At 48.9% G+C, this 20,356-nt stretch overlaps 1 protein-coding gene across 5 annotated transcripts in view; it reads left to right on the forward strand.

Annotated features, from left to right (window-relative positions):
• Nucleotides 1-20,234, forward strand: part of TTPAL (alpha tocopherol transfer protein like) — a 38,214-nt gene extending 17,980 nt beyond the window's left edge. For 2 of the 5 annotated variants that reach the window (XM_082744700.1, XM_082744701.1), the window contains 4 exons: nucleotides 8,778-9,237; nucleotides 11,577-11,770; nucleotides 13,893-14,003; nucleotides 16,010-20,234. In XM_082744700.1, the coding sequence (XP_082600826.1) occupies nucleotides 8,793-9,237; nucleotides 11,577-11,770; nucleotides 13,893-14,003; nucleotides 16,010-16,288 (1,029 nt within the window). In that variant the 5' untranslated portion in view covers nucleotides 8,778-8,792 and the 3' untranslated portion in view covers nucleotides 16,289-20,234. Of the gene's footprint in view, nucleotides 1-5,133; nucleotides 5,910-8,777; nucleotides 9,238-11,576; nucleotides 11,771-13,892; nucleotides 14,004-16,009 lie in introns of those variants that run through there. The other 3 variants (XM_082744699.1, XM_082744698.1, XM_082744697.1) reach the window with 3 other exon arrangements.
• Nucleotides 20,235-20,356: the final 122 nt, after the last annotated feature.

The raw sequence follows: 20,356 nt of genomic DNA on the forward strand, positions 1-20,356 counted from the left end.
CTGGTTCTTTCATGAGTTGGCACCTGGTTTCTGAATTTCTGTAGTTCTGATTTATGTTGTTCTCTTTTTCCTTACATCATTTTGTTCATATTTTTATCTTGCTTTACTCTCTCTCTCTCTCTCTTTTTAAATAAATGTCTTTCTGGTTGGCTTTCATTGTCTGTAGGGATGTTATTCTGCTCCTCCTTCTTTTCTCTGCTGCTCTCTCTCTCTCTCCTCTTCTTCCTCTTCCTCCTCCTCCTACTTCTTTAAGCCATCTTGCTTTCCCAGGATTTGACTTCAGTACTTTTCCATTGCTCATTTTTAAAAAAAAGATTTTATTATTTATTTGACAGAGAGAGACACAGTGAGAAAGGGAACACAAGCAGAGGGAGTGGGAGAGGGAAGAAGTAGGCTTCCAGCCAAGTAGGGCTGGAAGAGGGTTGGAAGAGCCCATGTGGGGCTCGATCCCAGGACCCTGGGATCAAGACCTGACCTAAAGGCAGATGCCCAATGACTGAGCCACCCAGGCGCCCCTCCGTTGCTCTTTTTTTTTTTTTTTAATATTATTTATTTATTTATTTATTTGACAGACATCAAAAGTAGGCAGAGAGAGAGGAGGAAACAGTCTCCATGCAAAGCAGAGAGCCCGATGCGGGCCCCGATCCCAGGACCCTGGGATCACGACCCAAGCCAAAGGCAGAGGCTTTAACCCACTGAGCCACCCAGGTGCCCCTCCATTGCTCATTTTTACATGAAATTAGTTTTTCTGGACATTGAAGAGGAGGCTTGGTTAAGAAAACTTTTGTATTTTCACAGAGCTCCCCCTTCTGTTGTTTCTGCATATTGTTAACAAAAATCTGGCTTTACCTCTGAGGTTTCTGGCTCTGCGCTCTTCTCCCCGACTTTCATCTAGCTCAGTTATTTCCTTGCTTTCTGCTTCCCTATCCTGCTCCATTGCAATCTCCTTCCCAGGAGTTTCTCAGCATGGGGCCTGTCCTAGAAGGAAGGTTTGGTGGTCTTTTCTGGAATTCGCGGGCCTTGAACTCTGTCAGCCCTTAGGGCTCATGGCAGACCCCTTGCTCTTCCCCAGTTGGAGTTAGCAAAACCTTTCCCAGTTTGGGCTGCTGTTTTCAAGTGGCCGGGTCGTGCTCTCCCACGAAGAGATGTTGCAATCTGGGGACTCCAGGTCTTCGGTCTGTCAGACACCTTGCTGCTTTCCCTGTTGAACCTCCTCCCAGAGGCGCTAGTGGCAATCAGGCCTCCTAGCTGTTGCTGATTTGTCCTCAGTCCTTTGTTCCTGGAGTTCCTGAATATACCTTGTCACCTAGTTCTGTTGCAAATGTGGGTATGGAATGTTGTTTCTGTTTTTATGTGGGAACTTGGGAGGATTTAAATCTGGGTTGGGTATCATTGCCATCATTTTACCAGAACTTGCCAGCTGAGGAAGTAGATGAGGAAACTGAGCCCCACGGTCAGTTTCTCAAAATCACACAGCGAATGTCCGGGGGTAGATATATGTGAGCGCACCTGCCATCCAGCATGGTACACAGATGTTTAATACCGCCTACTTTCTCCCTGTTTCCCTGACTCGTACTTCTTCCTTCCTGCTTCCACCAGCCAGTGTCCCGCCAGGATTCTGTTATTGACAATTAAATGAGATTATTCGGGCGAAGAGTTCATGGCACTGTCCCCCCCAACAAAAATGAAAGAAAGAAAAGAAAAGGTGTTGAATCAGTGGTAGCTGTTAGTAGAGCATTTGTAGTTGAAGAAACCAAGTAAGTAATTGTTCCGAGGTTCCCCAGATGACTCTTGTCTGTCTGACCAGAAGCCAGCTTTCTTTTTCTATACCAGTGGTTCTCAGCTGAAGCAGTTTTGTTCCCTAGCTCGTATTTGGCAATGTCTGGAGGCATTTTTGCTTCTCACCACTGTAAGTGTGGGGTGCTACCCTCAAAAAAGACTTGCACAGCCACAAAGGTCAATAATGTTGTGGATGAGAAACTATGTCCTATATCATGGTGCTATCCTAAATAGCCCTTACCTTAGAATCAATACTAAAACCGGTTCTAGCAGATCATCTGAAGTGAGAATTGCATGCTTTGAAAAAGAGATAGAGAAGCACCTGGGGGGCTCAGTCAGTTGGGCGCCTGCCTTCAGCTCAGGTCATGATCTCAGGTCCTGGGACTGAGCCCCACATTGAGCTCCAGGCTCAGCAGGGAGGCTCCATCTCCTTCTCCCCCTGCCCCTCACACCACTCATGCTCCGTCTCTTTCCCTCTCTGTCTCAAACTAATAAATACAAATCTTAAAAAAAAAAAAAAAAGATAGAGAACAGTGGTAGGTCAGGCATTTCTAGCCTCCTGTAGCATATATCCAATGGCCAGACTTCTTTCTTAGGAGACTGGGTGAACCTAGGAGGGCAGGGTGTGTGGAGCCCTCCGAACCAAGATGTAGGACAAGCTGCCCGCCCTCCAGTCACTTTTCTGCTCTTCATCAGGGCAGTCATCAGGAGTTAGCAGACATGTCATGATCCAATGTACAAGACTCTGCATGTGCCATTCTACTGACTCCTTCTAAGGACTCCCTAGACAGTGGGACACATACCCCCATTTTACCCACAAAGGAATAGAGCTTTCGAGGAGTAATTCCAAGTGAGTTACTTCTGAGTGCAGAAAAGTAAAAGACAAGTTCAAATCCCAGCTCAGTTTTGGAGTCATCATCATGTGACCAAGGGCAATTTCTTCTCCTTCTCTGAGCCTGCTTCCCAATCTGTGAGAACAAAGAGGAAAAGTAGCCTCTAAGGCCAAGTAAAATTTGGGGCTGTGCTGTCATACAGACGTGGGCTCAAACCCAGTTCTTTCACTGACTCTACTGAGCCCCTAGGCAAGTGTCTTTCCCTTTCTGGGTTTCAGTTTCCCCATCCAGTTCACAGGGTTGTAGTAATTGAAATCATACAAACAATTTAGCACAGTACCTAGTACCTGGTGTGTATAATCTCTCAAAAAGCAATTATCTGCGACTCTTTTAATCCTAAAATAACCTGGTGTCGTGATATGTAACCAAAAATAATGGCCCTCAATTGAGGATGGGGCAGGAACTTCTGGGGCATCTCAGAATTGCCTCCCAACCAACCTTCCCCAGCCCTTGAGACAGGTTCTCCTCCTGCTGGCAGTATCTGGGATTGCAACCTGGACGTTCCACCAATGGGTCCTGGTCTGGGGTGGGGGGGAGTTTTTTCCAATGACTAGGATGCCATGTTTTGGAGAGGATCATCCCTCACCCCTTACCATGAAAGCTGCCATTTGTAAAAACACTTTCTGTTTTCTGTTTGCCTGGCAAAGAGCAAGGTTTCCCCCCCATGACTTATTTAATCAGCTTTTCTGCCTGTAAGGAACTAGAGGCTTTAGAAATTTGAATGACTTGGCTATGGTCACATAGTTGGACATAGGATTGCTAGATTGTGGTAGGCTGAATAATGGCATGCAAAGATATCCTTGTCCTAATCTCTGGAGCCTGTTATTATCTTATCCTGTATGATAAAAGGGACTTTGAAGATGTGATTCAGTTAAGGATCTTGAGATGGGAGATAATCCGAGATTATCTGGGCGGGTCCAGTGTAATCACAAGAGTCCTTATAAGAGGGAGGCAGGACACATTGTATCTGTATCAATGATAATGTATTGCACACTTAAAAAATTGTTAAGAGGGTAGATCTCATGTTAAGTGCTCTCACCACAAGAAAAAATTTTAAAAGATTTAAAAGAGGAACTTGAGGTTCAGAGTTGGTAGTAAATGTTCCAACAGAAGTAAGAGGCTGGAGCTCATTGAGAAATGAGCTATGAGCTGTGGAATGCAAGAGGCCTCTAGAAGCTAAAAAGGTAACGAAATGGATTCCCTCCTTAAAGTCCCCAAAGAGACTGTATCCCTGTTAACACCCTAATTTTAGACTTCTGACTTGCAGAACTATAAAAGAATAAATTTGTGTTGTTTCAAGTCACCACGTTTGTAGCAATTTGTTACAGCACTGATAGGGAACTAATACATAAATCTTGGGGGGTAAAACCCCAAATAAACAAAACATAGCATGTCCAGTTAAACTTGAATTTCCGATAGATAATATATTTTTTAGTATAAGTATATCCCAAAGGTTGCATGAGACATACTTACACTTAAAAAGAAATTGTTGTTTATCTGAAATTCAAATTTAACTGAGTACTCTGTATTTTATCCTAGACGTGGTGAAGCAGAAGTCAAAACTTAGGACTCCTGGGCTCCGCTACCTTCCTCAACAGTCTGGGATCTGGCAAAAATTGCCATCTTCTTGTGGTCCTCATGGGTCAGTTCCTACCTCCTAGAGCTCCTCTTGCCTCTGGAGTCAGGAAAGGAAAGGATTGTTTCAGGTCATCTCTTGGATACACCTTTGGGCTCTCAGTCCTCCCAGGCCACAGAATTTCTCTCTAGAAATAGTTTCGAGTCTTTACTCTGCATGAAAGAGCGACCCAGGAGCTTGGTCTCAAAGCCATAGTTGCATGAAATGTATGTTGGGGCGGATGTCCGGCTGATGGCGCTGGGGTTTAATGAACTGGGGGTGCGGCAGGAACACTTTTTCAAGCTACCACTTTCTGAAGGGGACTTTTTTGAGTCCCAAAGCAGGACACAAGTAATTATTCAATGGGGATTTCAAAGCAGGAATCATGTAACGTATGAGGAAACTGAGGCCTGCAGCCACTCAGTTACAGACGGATGTCCGCTGGATTGGCATCTCCCCTTTTGCAGCAGCCAGTCCTGATGGCAGCTGCTGTGGGAAGAATCCTGGAACGCCAATCCCCCAAGGTCTAGGTCGGAAGCCCCTGACACTTCACTGACTGCCAATTTCCCTTCCATGAAATAGGGGGATTCCATAAATACGAGGATTTAATAAGACAGCGGATGTAAAACACTAGGTACATAGTAGGATGTTCTCGGAAACGGCAGCTTCTTTTCTTCTTTCTCTGGGCATCATTTTCCCCATCTGTATCACCCAAAGCGGCTCGCGTTCCCCTGACCCTCCCACGTAGCCTCTCCGCAGGCCTGACTCCTCCAGCGCGCGGACTTGGCCGCTAGGTGGAGGCAGAGAGCCGGCACTGCGGCGGCACTGCAGCACATGCGCACTCACGGGCGGCGCCTCGCCTTCCCACGCCCCACGGACGTCACTTCCGGCGCGAGGGGCCGGGCCGGCCGGGCAGGGAGTGCGGGTCGGTTCTGTGCGCGTTGCCGGACGAGGCTCCCGCAGCCGATATACCCGCGCTCCGCCCGGTAGCCCGGCCGGTGAGTGCCTGAGGGTCCTTCCGTGTGTCATGGGGGTCGGGGAGAGGGACCCCTGAGGGGGAGGCATAACCGGAAGTTAAGGGACTCAAGGACTGAGACCCCAGGAAATGGGGACACCTGGGGAAGGGGTGACAGCCGGAAGTGGGGGGCCTCAGAAGGTTGTCAACGGGACGTGGGGTCTCTGGGGCTCCAGGAGCGATGGCCTTCAGGCCTCTTGGTGGGGTGGGGAGGAAGGCGATGCTCAGAACATGATGGGCTGCAGGTGAGGAAGATTCCAGGCTTCACCGTAACAAATGGTGTTTGCACCCATCCATACGCCCACCCATCATTTCATTCTCGAGACTGAGCCCTGCTCTGAGCCTGATAACGACCGAGGCCCTGGAGATTAAACAGGAATCTCCAGGTGGAGGGTAGAGCCCAGAGTGGGGCTAGACACATCCTCGCTGTGCCTCCCTAGGTGTGTACCCTCCGGGCACATCACTTAACCTCCCGTCGTCCGCTAATATTTGCAGAGCACCGTCATGTGCCAGGCTAGGCCTCTAGACACTAGGCCTAGTGGGCACGACAGTGGACACTGTACAGTGTGTCAGCACACTGTACTGGACACTACAGTCTGTCTCCCAGGTAAGCACTACATTGGGATTACAGGCATCTGTTGGTGACTCCCGTGGAAACAGCCCAGGGGGGGTCTTGTGAACTGTGATGGTTGTTTCATTCCTCACTTAGCATTCCTCCGCCAACCAAATACTTAATTCAGAATGAAATATATTTCACTCAGCAAATATTTATGGAGTGCAGACTATGTGTCTGACACTTCGTTAGATGATGGGTTTAGGGTGATGAACAAGACAGATACAGATGTAGCCCACAAATTGCCTGTAGACAATTACAACAGAAGGAGAGTGCTATGCCAAAGACCTCCTGGTGGGGAAGCTCCTACCCTGGCCTGGAGGTTGGAGAAGGCTTCCTGCTTCAGGTACCATCATTTCTTACCTAGGTTACTGCAGTAGCTTCTGAATGGTCTCTTTACTTCTGTCCTTGTCCCTTTACAATCCATTTGCAAGACAGCTGAGCAATCCTTTAAAATGGAAATCAGATCATGTCACTCTACTCAGACAGGTCCCACCAAACTCCGTAAAAGTCAGAGTTCTTACTTGCCCTCAAAACTCTATTACCAGTGGGGCCCTCGGACCTCTGTAAATTCATCTGCTAATATTCTCCACCTTGTTCATTAGGCTGTAGCCATAGTGGCCTCCTCCCTGTTTGAAAAAAACAAACAAACAAAAAAAACCAGGTGTGTTCCTGCTTCTGGCTTTGCCCTGTTCTCCTTGGAGATGTCCTACTGGCTTGCTTCATCTCCTTCATCTTTCCTCATATGTCATTTGCATGAACAAATCATCCGTAACCATCCTATTTAAAATTGTAATCCCTATTCCCAGGTACCTCTAACCCTCCTCATGCTTTATTTCTCCCCATAGCACTTTCACCTGTTAGATTATACAGTTTAGCTTGTTTATGGTCTGTTTCTCCCACTAGAATCTAAGTTCAACAAAAGCACAGTTTGTTGTTGTTGTTGTTCACTGATGCGTCCTTGGTGCCAGGAAGAGGGCCTGGTAAGTACTCAGTATTTGTTGAATGCTTGAAGTGGCATCTAATTGGGACTTTAGGATGAATCAGTATTGGTCAGGTGAGGAACCAGAGGAAGAAGCAGCTAGCCAGAGGAAACAGGATGTGAGCAAGACAAGAAAACACAGCTTTGGGAGGAAATGAAAGCAGCTGGGTGGGGCTGGAGGTTAGAATGTGAGGAATGGAGTGGGCATTTCTAAGATTTAGGGGGAGGGACCTGGGCACTAGCTATGTGCAGAGGCTCCTGAGATGCGCTCTGTTCTCCTTGAGCTCGGAGTCAGGGACCGGTGGTGTCTGTGGACAGGAGCTTGGGCTTTAGAACTGGACAGCTGCTGCTACCTTATTCCTGGGATATCTAAAGCAGCTGTTTTGTTTTTGTTTTTTATTCAACAAATGTGTTCAGATATTCCAAGAAGCAGACACCAGGATCAGGGTGAGATCAGGCATGCAAGAAATCAATTGGAGGAAGCACCTGTGAAGCAGAAAAGGGAGGGGAGCTGCAGAAGTTGCAGGGAGAGCTTCAGACAATGACAGAAGTCCAGCCCCCCTGGGAAGGAGGTTTGGACAGGGAGTCATGGACCGCCAGGCAGTTCCACAGAAGGTTCAGGCTGAACCTCAAGGCAAAGTTAGAGGAGGCCCACACTTCACTCAGTCACTGGGAACAGTCTGTGGAAAGTGGCGTCCGCTGGATGAAGGATGCAGGCGGACAGCAGCTGGGGCCGTCCCTCAGTAATGCTCCAGGGAGAGCCAGTCAGCCCAGTTTCACAGCCATCATGATAAGTCCTATGTGTGTGTGGTCAAAAAAAGTCAAACAGGGCGCCTGGGTGGCTCAGTGGGTTAAGCTGCTGCCTTCAGCTCAGGTCATGATCTCGGGATCCTGGGATCGAGTCCTGCGTCGGGCTCTCTGCTCAGCAGGGGGCCTGCTTCCCTACCCCTCTCTCTGCCTGCCTCTCTGCCTATTTGTGATCTCTCTCTGTCAAATAAATAAATAAAATCTTAAAAAAAAAAGAAAGTCAAACAGTACAGGAAAAAGTCTCTCTCCCTCCTTAAGTGTCCTGTGGCCCAGTACTCTTCCCTAGAGGAACCCACTGGGAACAGTTTTTTTGGTATTTCCTTACAGACATTTTAGGTGCACTCAGCATATAGATATATATTATAAAAATATGAAATGATCTTATGCACCCTGTTCTGCAACTTGCTTTCTTTTCTTTAATGTGTCAGTTCGTAAAAACCTGCCTAATTCCTTTCCATGAGTGATAGTATCCCATTCTTGGGATGATATTATATAACCAGTCTCCAGCTGGTTTGCAGTTAAAGTATCCCCTGTCTTTTCCCCTTATTATCAGTACTTGCAGTGATCCTCCTTGTGTGTATTTTGCACACACACACTCGCAAGTATATGTCCCCGAAGTAGGATGCTGAGCCAAAGGGTGTGTGGTTTTACATTTTGATAGAGATCGACAGACTGCCCTCTGACCAGGCTAGGCCAGTCTGTTCTCTGACCCACAGCAAGCATCTCAGCGCCCATTTTGCATTCTCGTCAATTTGACTTTGAGAGTTGTTTTAGTTCACATTTCTCGAATTACACATAGGTCGAGCAACCATCCGTACATCTGGAAGCAAGGCCGCGGCGTTGGGTGGCGAGTGTGTGTCTCCTGCTGCAGCTGCCCAGGGGGCCTCGGTGGGGATCCTCCCTCTGTTCAGTCTGGGGTGGGACCTGGGCACAGGGTTCTGAGCCACTCCATTCCAGCTGAGCGCCCCCAGTCTGACCAAAGTGCCCCCCCCCAACCCCGCCCCACATGGGGCTGCCCTGAAGTGAGTAGCTCCAGGCTTGGTTCACATGGCTCAGGGCTTGTGTTTTGGCAGGGATCCTGGTAGCTAATGTCAGAAGAAAGTGACTCTCTGCGAACCAGCCCCTCTGCGGCCTCGCTCTCAGAAAATGAGCTGCCACCACCGGCCGAGCCCCCCGGCTACGTGTGCTCACTGACGGAGGACCTGGTGACCAAAGCCAGGGAGGAGCTGCAGGAGAAGCCAGAATGGAGACTTCGAGACGTGCAGGCCCTCCGTGACATGGTGCGGAAGGAGTGCCCGAACCTGAGCACCTCCCTGGACGACGCCTTCCTGCTGCGCTTCCTCCGGGCCCGCAAGTTCGATTACGACCGAGCCCTGCAGCTCCTGGTCAGTTACCACAGCTGCAGGAGAAGCTGGCCTGAGGTCTTCAACAACCTGAAGCCCTCGGCCTTAAAGGATGTCCTCGCTTCGGGATTCCTCACCGTGCTGCCCCACACCGACCCCCGGGGCTGCCACATCCTGTGCATGCGCCCAGGTACTCCCCGAGACGGTGGGCAGGGGCCCGCGTGCCCTGCTCTGTGTGGGATGCGTGTGTCCCACACCCTCTCTCCCATGCCTCGTCTTCCTTGCCTTCTCCCTGATTTGCTCAAAGCTCTTTTGATGACAGATGACAAAAAGCTACTCAACCTGGCTTAGGAAGAAAGGAAGGAGTTAGTCTGATGAAACAGGAGCCTCCCGCAGAACCAGCGAGCCAAAAGCATAGCTGCTTTCCCAGGGCCCTGGGCCCCAGAACCAGAATCCAGTTCGTTCCCCGATCAGGAACTAAGCTAGCCATTCTCCCTGTCTCTGCCTCTGTCCGTCTGTGTACCCCTCTGGGCCACATATTTCTGCTGTGCCGTGCGTATCTTCTTGGCTCTTCTGTAGACTGGCTTTTGCTGTCTCCATGCCCCTGGCGAGGTCTCCTACCCCTTAGTGCCCAGGCTTCCTGGGCCACCCAGTTAAGTTTCTCCGTGGAAATTCCGAATTTCTAGCATGGAGAATGTAGTGGGCTGAGAAAGCAGCCCTGATCATAGGGTACAAACAGGCCTGCCCCGCGTCCCTCCTTTGTGAGTAGGTGAGGCAGGCATGAGTGGGGGCTGGGCGGGTGACTGGAAGGGTGTCCGGCCATCTGCCACATGCCTCTTCCACTTTTCCCTCCTTTCCTCTCCCGCCATTCCTCTACTTTGCTAAGCCATTGATTCACTCTGGATTCACTTTTTGATCTCCGTACTTAATGACGGTAATCAGGACATCTTCCATTTCTCTGGCAGTAGTTTTAATAAGGGGGACCAAATGTGCTATCAACTCGGGAGTGAAGGGGCATTGTCCACCCCCACAGCCTTATCATTCTCTGTCAGACCAGAGCAGAGACAAAATCTGAAAGTGAGATTGCAGTGTTCTCCCAACCAAAGCCAGGAGCAGGAGAACATGCCTGCCGGGAGCCCTCTTCTGCTCACGCGTACCTAGTCTTCTTGAAGGGACGCCTAACGGGGAGTGGAGACCTCCCTGCACTGTCCTCTCTCTTAAAGCCACATCACTTCGGTCGTTTACCAAGCCCTTTTTGGAAACCAGACCATCCTCTTGAGCCTTTGCTGTATACCAGGCACAGTGTTAGCTGCTTAACCTGCTGTTTTTACCTTTCCAAAATTAAGGTGGTTTATTTTAAAATAAGCAGCGCAGTGGAGATTTTAGGGCACCAGCAGACCTAGGAACCAGTCAGCAGGTTTTTCCCACGACTCCTCTGTACTCAACTCATAAGGACATTACAAAACAGATGAGCACACTGGTTTCACCTCTTGGCTTATGTGGTTTCAACACTTGCGTTTGCGCGATTTCAACCCCTTGCTCGTGAGATGAATTTTCCCCCTGTGTGTCTGGAACAGAGCTAGACCCTTCCCACCAATGCAACTCTTCAGGAGGAGGCACGCTAAGGAGGTTTTGTTCTCAACTGGGTATTAGCTTTGCCTCTTTGGGGACATACGTTCTTGAGAAGGATGACCTCCGGTTATGCAGACACAGGGTTAGGCAGCCACATCCCACAGCAAGCTGGTACAGCTTTCCGACAAAGACTTTGTTCATAGGAATTTTGCACATACTACATATCCCCGTGGTGGTGGCAGTCATGTGGAGTTTCATCTTCCTAAGGGAAGGACACACAGGGATGGTGGGATTTTTCTTGAGAACAGCAGTTTAACAGTCAAAGGTCGTCATTTCTTCCCAGAGAAAGGAAGGATTCCTTAGATATACAGGGAATACTAAGGGAGCCTCTTCCACGGTTGTAGAATTGAGTCCCCTTTGGCTGTTTGATCAGGCTGGGGTCACACACTGTGGCCAGGAGGATGTAAGACCCGCACTGACCATGTCCACCTCTGCCGCCAGGAGGCAGGTCACTGGTACCCACACCGAAGGGCTAGCGTGGGAAGAAGTGGCCTAGGGCAGTGGTATGAAAATCTGGGCGCACCTCTGTTGGCAGACAGCACAGATGACCGTTAAGTTTAGGATTACCATCCCATTCTACTGAGGAGATGCGGGCTCAGCGTGAGGAAGCAACTCCCGCAACTGGTGAGATTCAAACCCTGGGATGTGTCTGACTTCAGAGCCCCGGCTTCTAACTTCAGCGCTCAGTTGCATTTCCATTTCAGAACGTGCTGCTGCCTTTGGAATTAACATCAGCTGCTGCTAAGGTGTCCCATTTACTAACCTGAATAGAGTCATGCCGGTAGAGTATCTTTCCATTTTTTAAACAAGAGTTCTAGCAAGGAGATAAATCTTGGCATGTGATGACTTGTTCATTATTCATCTCTGTAACATTCCGTCCATTTCTTACGACCTCAGACAGATGGATACCGAGCAACTACCCAATTACCGAAAACATCCGTGCTATATACTTGACGTTAGAAAAACTCATTCAGTCTGAAGAAACTCAAGTGAATGGAATCGTGATTCTTGCGGACTACAAAGGAGTGAGCTTATCAAAAGCATCTCACTTTGGCCCTTTTATAGCCAAAAAGGTGATTGGCATCCTTCAGGTACGGCCCTTGTTTGTCGTGTACCTATTCCGTGTCAGTTTGGGCTTTTTCCCAGGGGACCCTGTCTATTCACCGCTGGGCCCACACAGTACACAAACCCCACTTCCCCTACAGTCTGAAAGATCCAAAAACATTATGGGAAGAAATGTAAATGTCCTGTTTACTGCTCACTCTCATCAGATTCTCCAGTAGTTTCTGAGGTCCCTTTAGTCTGGGCAAGATCAGCTTTAGGGCAAGAGCCCTAAGCCAGAGCAAGGCTTTAGGTATATTTTTTTCTTTCTCCCTCCTTTCCCACCTCCTTCCCCCTCCCCCCTTCTCTTTCTTTTCCCTTCTTCAGAAGACAGAGGAGCAATTCTAACAAATGAAACTGAGAACTTGTGCTTCAATTGTGTAGCAATCAGAATTTGTCTGATGTGCTAGACCCTGCCCTGCCCTCTGGGACCTGGGGACAGGGAGCCTGTTGGACTATTTTGGACAGGTGCTTTAACATCTTGTGTGTTATGTGTGGTTTTTTGTTTTTATTTTGAGAGAGAGAGTATGCACCTGCGCACGTGTGTATGGGGGTGGGGGCAGAGGGTGAGAGAGAATCTTTGCAGACTCCACCCTCCACCACCCTCCACCCCCAACATCCCCCCCCACAGACACATCCCCCACCACCGGTGCAGAGCCTGAGGCGGGGCTCGATGTCATGACTCTGAGATCACGACCTGAGCCGACATCAAGAGTTGGATGCTGGGGCGCCTGGGTGGCTCAGTGGGTTAAAGCCTCTGCTTTCGGCTCAGGTCATGGTCTCGGGGTCCTGGGATCAAGCCCCGCATCGGGCTCTCTGCTCAGCAGGGAGCCTGCTTCCTCCTCTCCCTCTCTGCCTGCCTCTCTGCCTACTTGTGATCTCTCTCTCTGTTAAATAAATAAATAAAATTTGGGGGGAAAAAAAAAGAGTTGGATGCTCAACCAACTCAGTCCCCCCAGGCACCCTGTTTTAGAACTTAAGTGCAGGGCAACCCTCTCAGGTCCCCTTCCTCTTCGGGAGCTTTGTGCATCACTTTGCTATTGCTCAATAAACCTTGCTTTACTGCCCACAAAAAAAAGTGTGGGGAACCAGAAAGCTCCTCCCCTGTCTGCACAATGTTCAATGGTTTGCAAAGTGCTCCTACAATCATAACTCATTTGGTCCTACAGGGACTCCTCTAGAAAGACAAGGCAAAAATTACTTTTTCTTTTCAGTACATGTGCTGCTGAAGCAAGCATGAATTACTTTTTCTTTTTTTATGGTTAGGGACCCAGCCCTCACAGGGGTAGCCTGGCCTGAGTCTTACAGCTCTAACAGTTTGGCTCTTCATTCCCTCTGACCGGCCCGTGGGTGCTATCTCCCATGAGCTGTGGTGCACCAGCGATAAAAGAGTTTCCTCTGTGAATCCCACAATGCATGTGAGCCCCTACTAGGTGCCAGGCTGATTATTTAAACATCAGTGTCCCATTTGCTCATTATCAAAAATGTGGAGCCAATACTTTAGCTTCCCTTAGCTTCTGTTCTTTTGATGCCCTGTAGATTCAAGTATCAGGATAAGGAGTTTGGATCAGTGTTTTCTAGTCTCCTAAGGTGATCTGGGGGGAGAAAGTTCCAGGGTTAAAGAAGTTTGGGAAATGTGGTTTAGCTTGTCCCTTTCATGAGAACACATTTGCAGATGACAGTCCTGCAGCTCAGGAAACCCGTATGACTACATAGCGTGCTACTCTCAAACCTACCTACCTACCATGGAACGTTTTTTTGCATCACACCTAACACTGTCCTAAGAAATACCCTTTGGTAACACCAATCCTGAAGGTCTGATGTTTGCCAGATCCAGCTACACAGACTCTGTTTTTTGTCCCATTTTGTTCTGTTTGCCACAAGAGGAGCAGCCCTCTATTTGTTGGCCCACGACTAGGCCCTAAGAAAGACCGTCTCTCTGAGGCTTATCTTCCTGGTTAGCCCCCACTTAAGCTGGCTTTGAGGAGGCCATGAGAATCAGACCAATCAGACTGATTTGGGGGCCTACAGAAGATTTAAAGGAGGGAGGCAGGCTGTGGACTGTCTGTGGATGCCCCACATGTTCTAACATCTCCTTCCCTTCCCCCACAGGATGGCTTCCCCATTCGGATAAAAGCAGTCCATGTAGTGAATGAACCTCGAATATTCAAAGGCATTTTTGCCATCATAAAACCATTTCTGAAGGAGAAAATAGCGAACAGAGTAAGTGATGATTCTATTGACGTGATCCTTTTGGGTTTTTTTTTTTTTTTTTTGGCTCCCTTATTTGTGACATCAATAAACTTCTCTTAGTTTATTATTTTTGCCATGGGATGATTAATTTGGAAAATACGGAGTTACAGATAAAATGAATGAGCAATCCTTTCTGTGAAAAGATGATAAAATTAATAGGATATAATGTCTGACAGAGGAGAAAGCAGAGAGGGCAGCTCTCCTGAGAGTTAAATGCTGTGTAGTCATTTAGACTCGTATTGAGTATCTTGACCTGGGCACTGTGAACCAACATTGTATTTCTTGCATGAGAAGGGTAGTGTTGGGCAGGTAGTTAAAAAGTTATGGTGATGTCTTCCTACAGCTCCTTGGGGTTTAAAAATGCTATTTTAAGCCCTTCTGTTTACCAAATTTGTTGTCTTGCTGTATCAAGTTTGTGGAATAATTCCTGGTTTATGAGATAGGTGAGTTTTAGCTTACCTGTTATTTAAGAAAGGAGAGATGGCACACTGAAAGATGGTTTCCTCTCTGACCTAAAAGAGCCACTTGTCACCCTTTGCTAGTACTGTGATTGCATGTGATGTCTGGTTTTTTTCCTCTTCTTCCCGAGGCCTAGGAACATTGTGGTCCCTCTAAAGACTGGGTTTTAAATTTTGTACCTTTTTTTTTTTTTTTTTCCAAAGGATAAACAGAGAATCTCAAGGTTACAAGGGAAGGACTTTAAAATAGAGACAGGGGGCACCTGGCTGGCTCAGTCGGTGGAATGTGCCACTCTTGATCTCAAGGTTGAAGTTTGAGCCCCATGTTCGGTATAGAGATTACTTAAAAAGAAAATCTTTACAAAAATAAAGTAAAATCCAGATTCTAGGCCCTTTCCCTGAAGATTTTAACTCCAGTTCAGGGGTGGAGCCCAGGAGTCTGTGCTTTTAAAATCTTCTTAGGTGATTCTGATACCTAGCCAGGTTTGAGAATAATTTAGTGGCGTCCCTGTCTGGGTTTGAACCTATCTCAGTACCTGGAGATCCCATTTGGAACCTGCTTTTAAAGCCAAAGCAGCCTTTGGAAGAGGCCTTTTATATCTATGAAATGACCTGATTTGTGGTCCATAATCTTGTTCATTTCACCCTTCATATGTTCATTCATTCATTCAAAAATATCTATTGATCAACTACTATAGTATACAAGTATGTTCTAAATGAATAATACAGACTACAGCCTCTGCTTCCGGGGGAACTTGCGTGCTAGAGAGAGAGAGAGACATGGCCAGCGGATGTGTATTATCTAGAATTAAGATGTGATAAGTGCTGTGGAGAAAAATGAAGCAGAGAAAGGGGCCAGTATAGAACAGGGGCAAGGGGTTGTAGCATTCAGTAGGGGGGTTAGGGATGGCGTCAGTGAGGAGCTGGCCTTTGAGCAAAGACTTGGCAGAGGTGAGGGAGGGTGCTGGCAGACCTCGGAGGACCAGCAGCGACGCTGTCCTGAGGCGGGAGCACATCGGGCTTGGGAGCAGCAGCAGAGGGAAGGGAGAGAGGACAGAGGGGCAGCAGAGGAGTCACAGGGGTCAGACTGCAACAGGCCCTCCCTATAGGCCAGCGTGAGGGCTTCAGCCTCTCATGTGAGGTGGGAGCATTGGCAGGTCCCACGGAAAGGACTGGCATGATCTGACCAGTGCCAGGAAGAGCAGAGACTGCAGAGCAGGATTCGAGTAGGGAGACCAGGCAGAGGTCGTCCTGGGAATCCAGGGGAGAGGTAGGGGTGGCAGGGTTCCATGAGGCGGGGCACAGAGTGGCCTGGATCCTGGAAACATTTTGAAGGAGCAGCCCGCAGAGCATGGCATATATGGAAGGGAATTATGGATCCTCAAGCTTTTTGAGGAACTGGAAGGGTCCAGTTGCCATCAGCTGTTCCTTTATTCATTCAACAGATGCTTGAGCACCTACCTGGCCCGCAGGTGCCTGACTAACCTGAGGACACATGTGTTTCCGTTTCCCCTTTAGTTTTTCCTCCATGGGTCTGACCTGAACTCTCTCCACACAAGTCTTCCCAGAAGCATTCTCCCCAAGGAGTACGGGGGCACGGCCGGAGAGCTGGACATCAGCGCCTGGAATGCAGTGCTGCTGGCCTCGGAGGAGGACTTCGTGAGGGAGTTCTGCCAGCCAGTCTCTGTGTGTGACAGCATCCTGGGCCAGGCCCTCCCGCCTGAGGGGCTGACCTCGGACGCACAGTGTGATGATTCCCTGCGGGCCGTGAAGTCCCAGCTCTACTCCTGCTATTAGCCAGTCCCCTGTGAGGGCCACCCTCTTGAAATCCTTTCCTTTTTCTTTGGAGAGGCGCAAGGAGAATTTGAGGTGCCGTGGAGTCTGTCTTGCTCCTTGTAATTAAATTAAAGCCTATAGAGTCTGAGGGTGAGCCATGGGGTAAGCCCTTGGTGACTTGAATTAATCCATGGAAGACACGGAAGATGTCCCCAGTGATTCCCAAACGTTTGGAATCCCAGTTTGCAGCCACTAACCGGGAAGCTATCTGGTTCTTGGAGATCTTGGAACAAGAGAAATCAGGATCAAATCAATTTGGTCCCCCATTCAGGGAGAAAACCACCTGACTTGCCGGTCAGCACACTCCTGTGAAAGAACCTGGCTGTGCCTACAAGATGGCCACACAGGAGACTTCAGGAGTTTGTGTCTTTCATCTGAACCCTAACGACAGACTTGGGTTGCTCACCAGTTGAAGGCCCAGACCCCAGCTGCCACACTGGGTTTGGAAAGCACCTTAATCGACTCATGGGAGCATCAGGACATAAGCAGCACCTCCTGATCAAATTTGGGAGCCAGAGGCGTCAGAGAACCTCTGGGATTCATTGACTGACTCTTGCAATAGAAACGGAAGTTTTCCCAAACCCACAAAGCCTTAGCCCTGGTTCTCAATACAATCATACAGGATCCTAGAGGGAGGTGATTCTACTTAACCTAAAATGCTAGACGCCAGGCCCGAGGAGCTGAAAGAATTCTGGCCCAAGAATAAAGAGACCAGGACTCCAGCCTCAGAAGTATGGACTGTAGACAAGACCTCATGGACCTCTGTGGCCCTCACCCTACTCATCTGTAAAGTGAAGCTGGATGAAATGACGCCTAGGGCCTTGGCTGACGTTTGGGATTTGGTTTAGTAATTGAGTGCCAGCCATTTGTCTTCTGCCTAGATGGCTCTCAAATGGCTCTCTCATGGCTCTCAGAGAGGCAAGTGGTTGGATCCCGCTTTTTTTGTGGTATACCTGGGCCGTTCCAAGAGGCTTGTGTCGCCATCTGGCCCTGCCTTTTAAGGAAAGTGTATGTGTATTCTTGGGACCTGGTGATAACCAACTTCTTTTTGTAGGGAGGGTTAAACTGGAAAGGGCAGGTGAGATGACCTAGGTTTGTGTGAATTCCTTCTATCCCTGAGGCTCTGGCCATACACTGGAAACCTGGCAGCAGGGAATGGCTAATTACTTGGGATTCTTAGATTTTGGTCTCTGGAAACGAATGTTAAGTGCGTGCTATCGCCAGGTCACTTCTGGGGCCCCCGTCCTCCCAGACACACTTGCATTTCTCTCTCTCTCTGGTACGGGTGGACAGACTCGTCTAGCCAGCGAAACCGAGTGTTAGCTCTGCATTTCAGCACCTCAGACCCTTCCTGTCAGAACTTCAGCCTTAGCCCAACCATCGAACTAGGTGGTTCTTCTGGTGGCTTTTGACCTATTTCCTTTCATATTAATTCCTTAAAAATTCATGCATTTCTGAAACCAGCAGGCAAGGGGACCATCTGTGAGGAGGAGGGCAGCGCTCTGAAAGGCAAAGGCCCGTCTACTGTGAATAAGCTCGTCCTCTTCATACGCTGTGTAAAATGCCTGGAGAAGGTGGAAATGACTCACCTCATCAGTGCCAAGTCCAGGGAACACTCTGCCCTGTGGGTACCAACCCTGGATCCTCTAGGGGCCGCGCCGAGCTGGAAGTGCCAGCATGCAGGCCCCTGGCAGCCCCCACTTCCGTCTGCCAGGAACAGCGTGACCGGCTCTGCTGAAAAGACCTTGACAGCACCAGCAGGATGGCTCAAGCAGAAGGTTCAGAACCCGACTGCTTGGATGTGGGAAGTGGTTAGAGGTGTTCTCAGACCTCAGAGAGGAAGGAGAGATTCCCCACCACCCCCAAGCTAGACGGAGGGAGAGAGGGACTGGTCAGCCCCACCAAGTTTCCCGTTTACACGCTGCACTGCGTTCCTGGCCCGTGTGGCCCATGTCCCTTGACTCGAAAAGCTTGCGTGTGTGTAAGCTCATCTAGACAAGGATCTCCAAGACCAGGACGTTGCCCATTTCCTAGGCCCTTCCAGGTGGCCCAGGGAGCGCTTTCATTCAGCTTCTGAAAGGAGTCAGAGCCAAGATCTGTTTGCCTTCTGCAGCTGCTGGGCTTGGTTTTGGTTCCAGAGGGAGATCAAATAGTTTGTGGATACCTCAGGAGGATTGGACCAAGCTGTGAAAGCAGGAGCTCCCTGGGTGAAAATCAAGGCAGTTTCTATGCGGCTTTACCAGGTGTCTGTGTAGAGCCCCCCCAGCAGGGTGGTAGGATATCAAGCGAGCACATGGTGAGCCTGGCTCGGGAGTGGGGGTGCACCAGTGGGGCCAACAAGCGAGCATCGGGAGAACCGGGAGTGTTTTCCTTCAGGAGAAGGCCTGGCCCATTTCATGAACACCTGGAAAGTAACTTTTCCCTAAATTCATGAGACTGTGGAACAGGAAAGGGAAAGGAGTCAACCAGGAGACCCGAGTTCTGACTTTACACTGCTGTGTGGCCTAGAATAAGCCACTGACCACCCCTGAATCCCATGCTAAAGGGATCCCCACTCTGAGCTCCGAACCCTGTTTTAGGCATCATTTGGCTTTACTGCCACAAGGACATTGTACTCTACCTTTTAGAGGCCTGTTCCGACCCCCCCCCCCCAAAATCAGGGTTATTTTATAGGCGATGTAGGTCTGAATGAATTGCTCCCAAGTGAATCTGTAAGCTAAGATAATATGGGGTTTTTCTCCCTCTTCGCTTGTACAGAATCTGGGAAACTGCCTCTTCCTGGAATCCTGGTCTACCCTCACGGGGACAGGCCGCAAGAAACGTACAGAAACATCTGTGCAACCCTGGCTTCCTCTCCCGAGCTTACTTGCTTTGGGCAGAAGTGGCTTTAGCTTCATCTCGCTTTCACAAGGACCCACTTGTCTTTAGAGGTTTTACAGACACTTCAGCTTGTAAGATACATTTTTGCCGAACTTGAGAAGACAATGAGAGGTATTTTCCCCAAATTCCTATGAGACACTGAGCCGTTGTGAATTCTCCCAGTGGGCAGTTTCTTTAAATGCCACCAGATTCTCAGACCAGTCATGGGATTACTTTTCCACTTGGGCAGGCAAAAGCTGTGGCATTATTATAATACTTCATTGTAAAGTTTTTAGCTTTTAAGATTTACCTTTGAAGCCTTTTCTTTCATCGAGGCAGTGAAGTATTCGCATAGGTCATGGTGCAAGTGTAGCTGCTCTGGGGCTCTGTGGAGACACCAAACAGAAGCGTCTCAACTGTTCGGGAGGGAAGTCCATCCCGTGATGTCTGTCAGTATTGGGGCCTATTAACTTCGTAAATCTAAAGTAAATTCCTTTCTGCTTTCCCGACTTAGAATTGGTTTGCTCAAAATGCCAAGTGACAGGAATCATCAGTCAGAGATTCCTTAACAGAGCTTGTGCCACAGAAAGACTGTGTGACTCATGGACGGAGATGCTAGCGATGAACTGTTTGCCATTTCTCGACTTCTCCTGAGGCCTCACTGGGCGGCACACTTAGCTGGGCAGGTCAGCCACTGTTGGGGATTGTGGCTGTGCCTCCACCTTGTGGCACATCACGTGGTAACCTGGTACAGGGAGGAAGTGCCTGAAGCCGCTCGGGGCCAGGAGCCTCTGATCCCACTCTGACAGGGGGAGTCGGGCTCACTTTCTCACCAGACTGGGGCACCATTTCAGCCACTGGTCACATTCCTCGCTTCAGACTGAAACTCAGTTTAGCTCTGAGTATACAGACATGTGGTGGTGGATTCATCTAACTTCAGTGTTTGACCAAAAGTTTATTTTTCTAGTGCATTTTCTAAGTCAAAGTGGTGAAAACATGTAATTTTAGTATGCATGACTGGGTCTTAATAAAAATCCCTGTAAGGTTATGTGTGGAGTCCTTTTGTGACAATGACAGTTTGGATCAAGGTTCTGAAATTTTATTATTCACGGTACACGAAGGCCCGAGCACAGCGTCACTCCGGGTCAGGCAGGGAGAGGAGGCCCTGCG

This window comes from Mustela nivalis, assembly GCF_964662115.1.
Source record: "Mustela nivalis genome assembly, chromosome: 8".
NCBI classification, from domain to species: Eukaryota; Metazoa; Chordata; class Mammalia; order Carnivora; family Mustelidae; genus Mustela; species Mustela nivalis.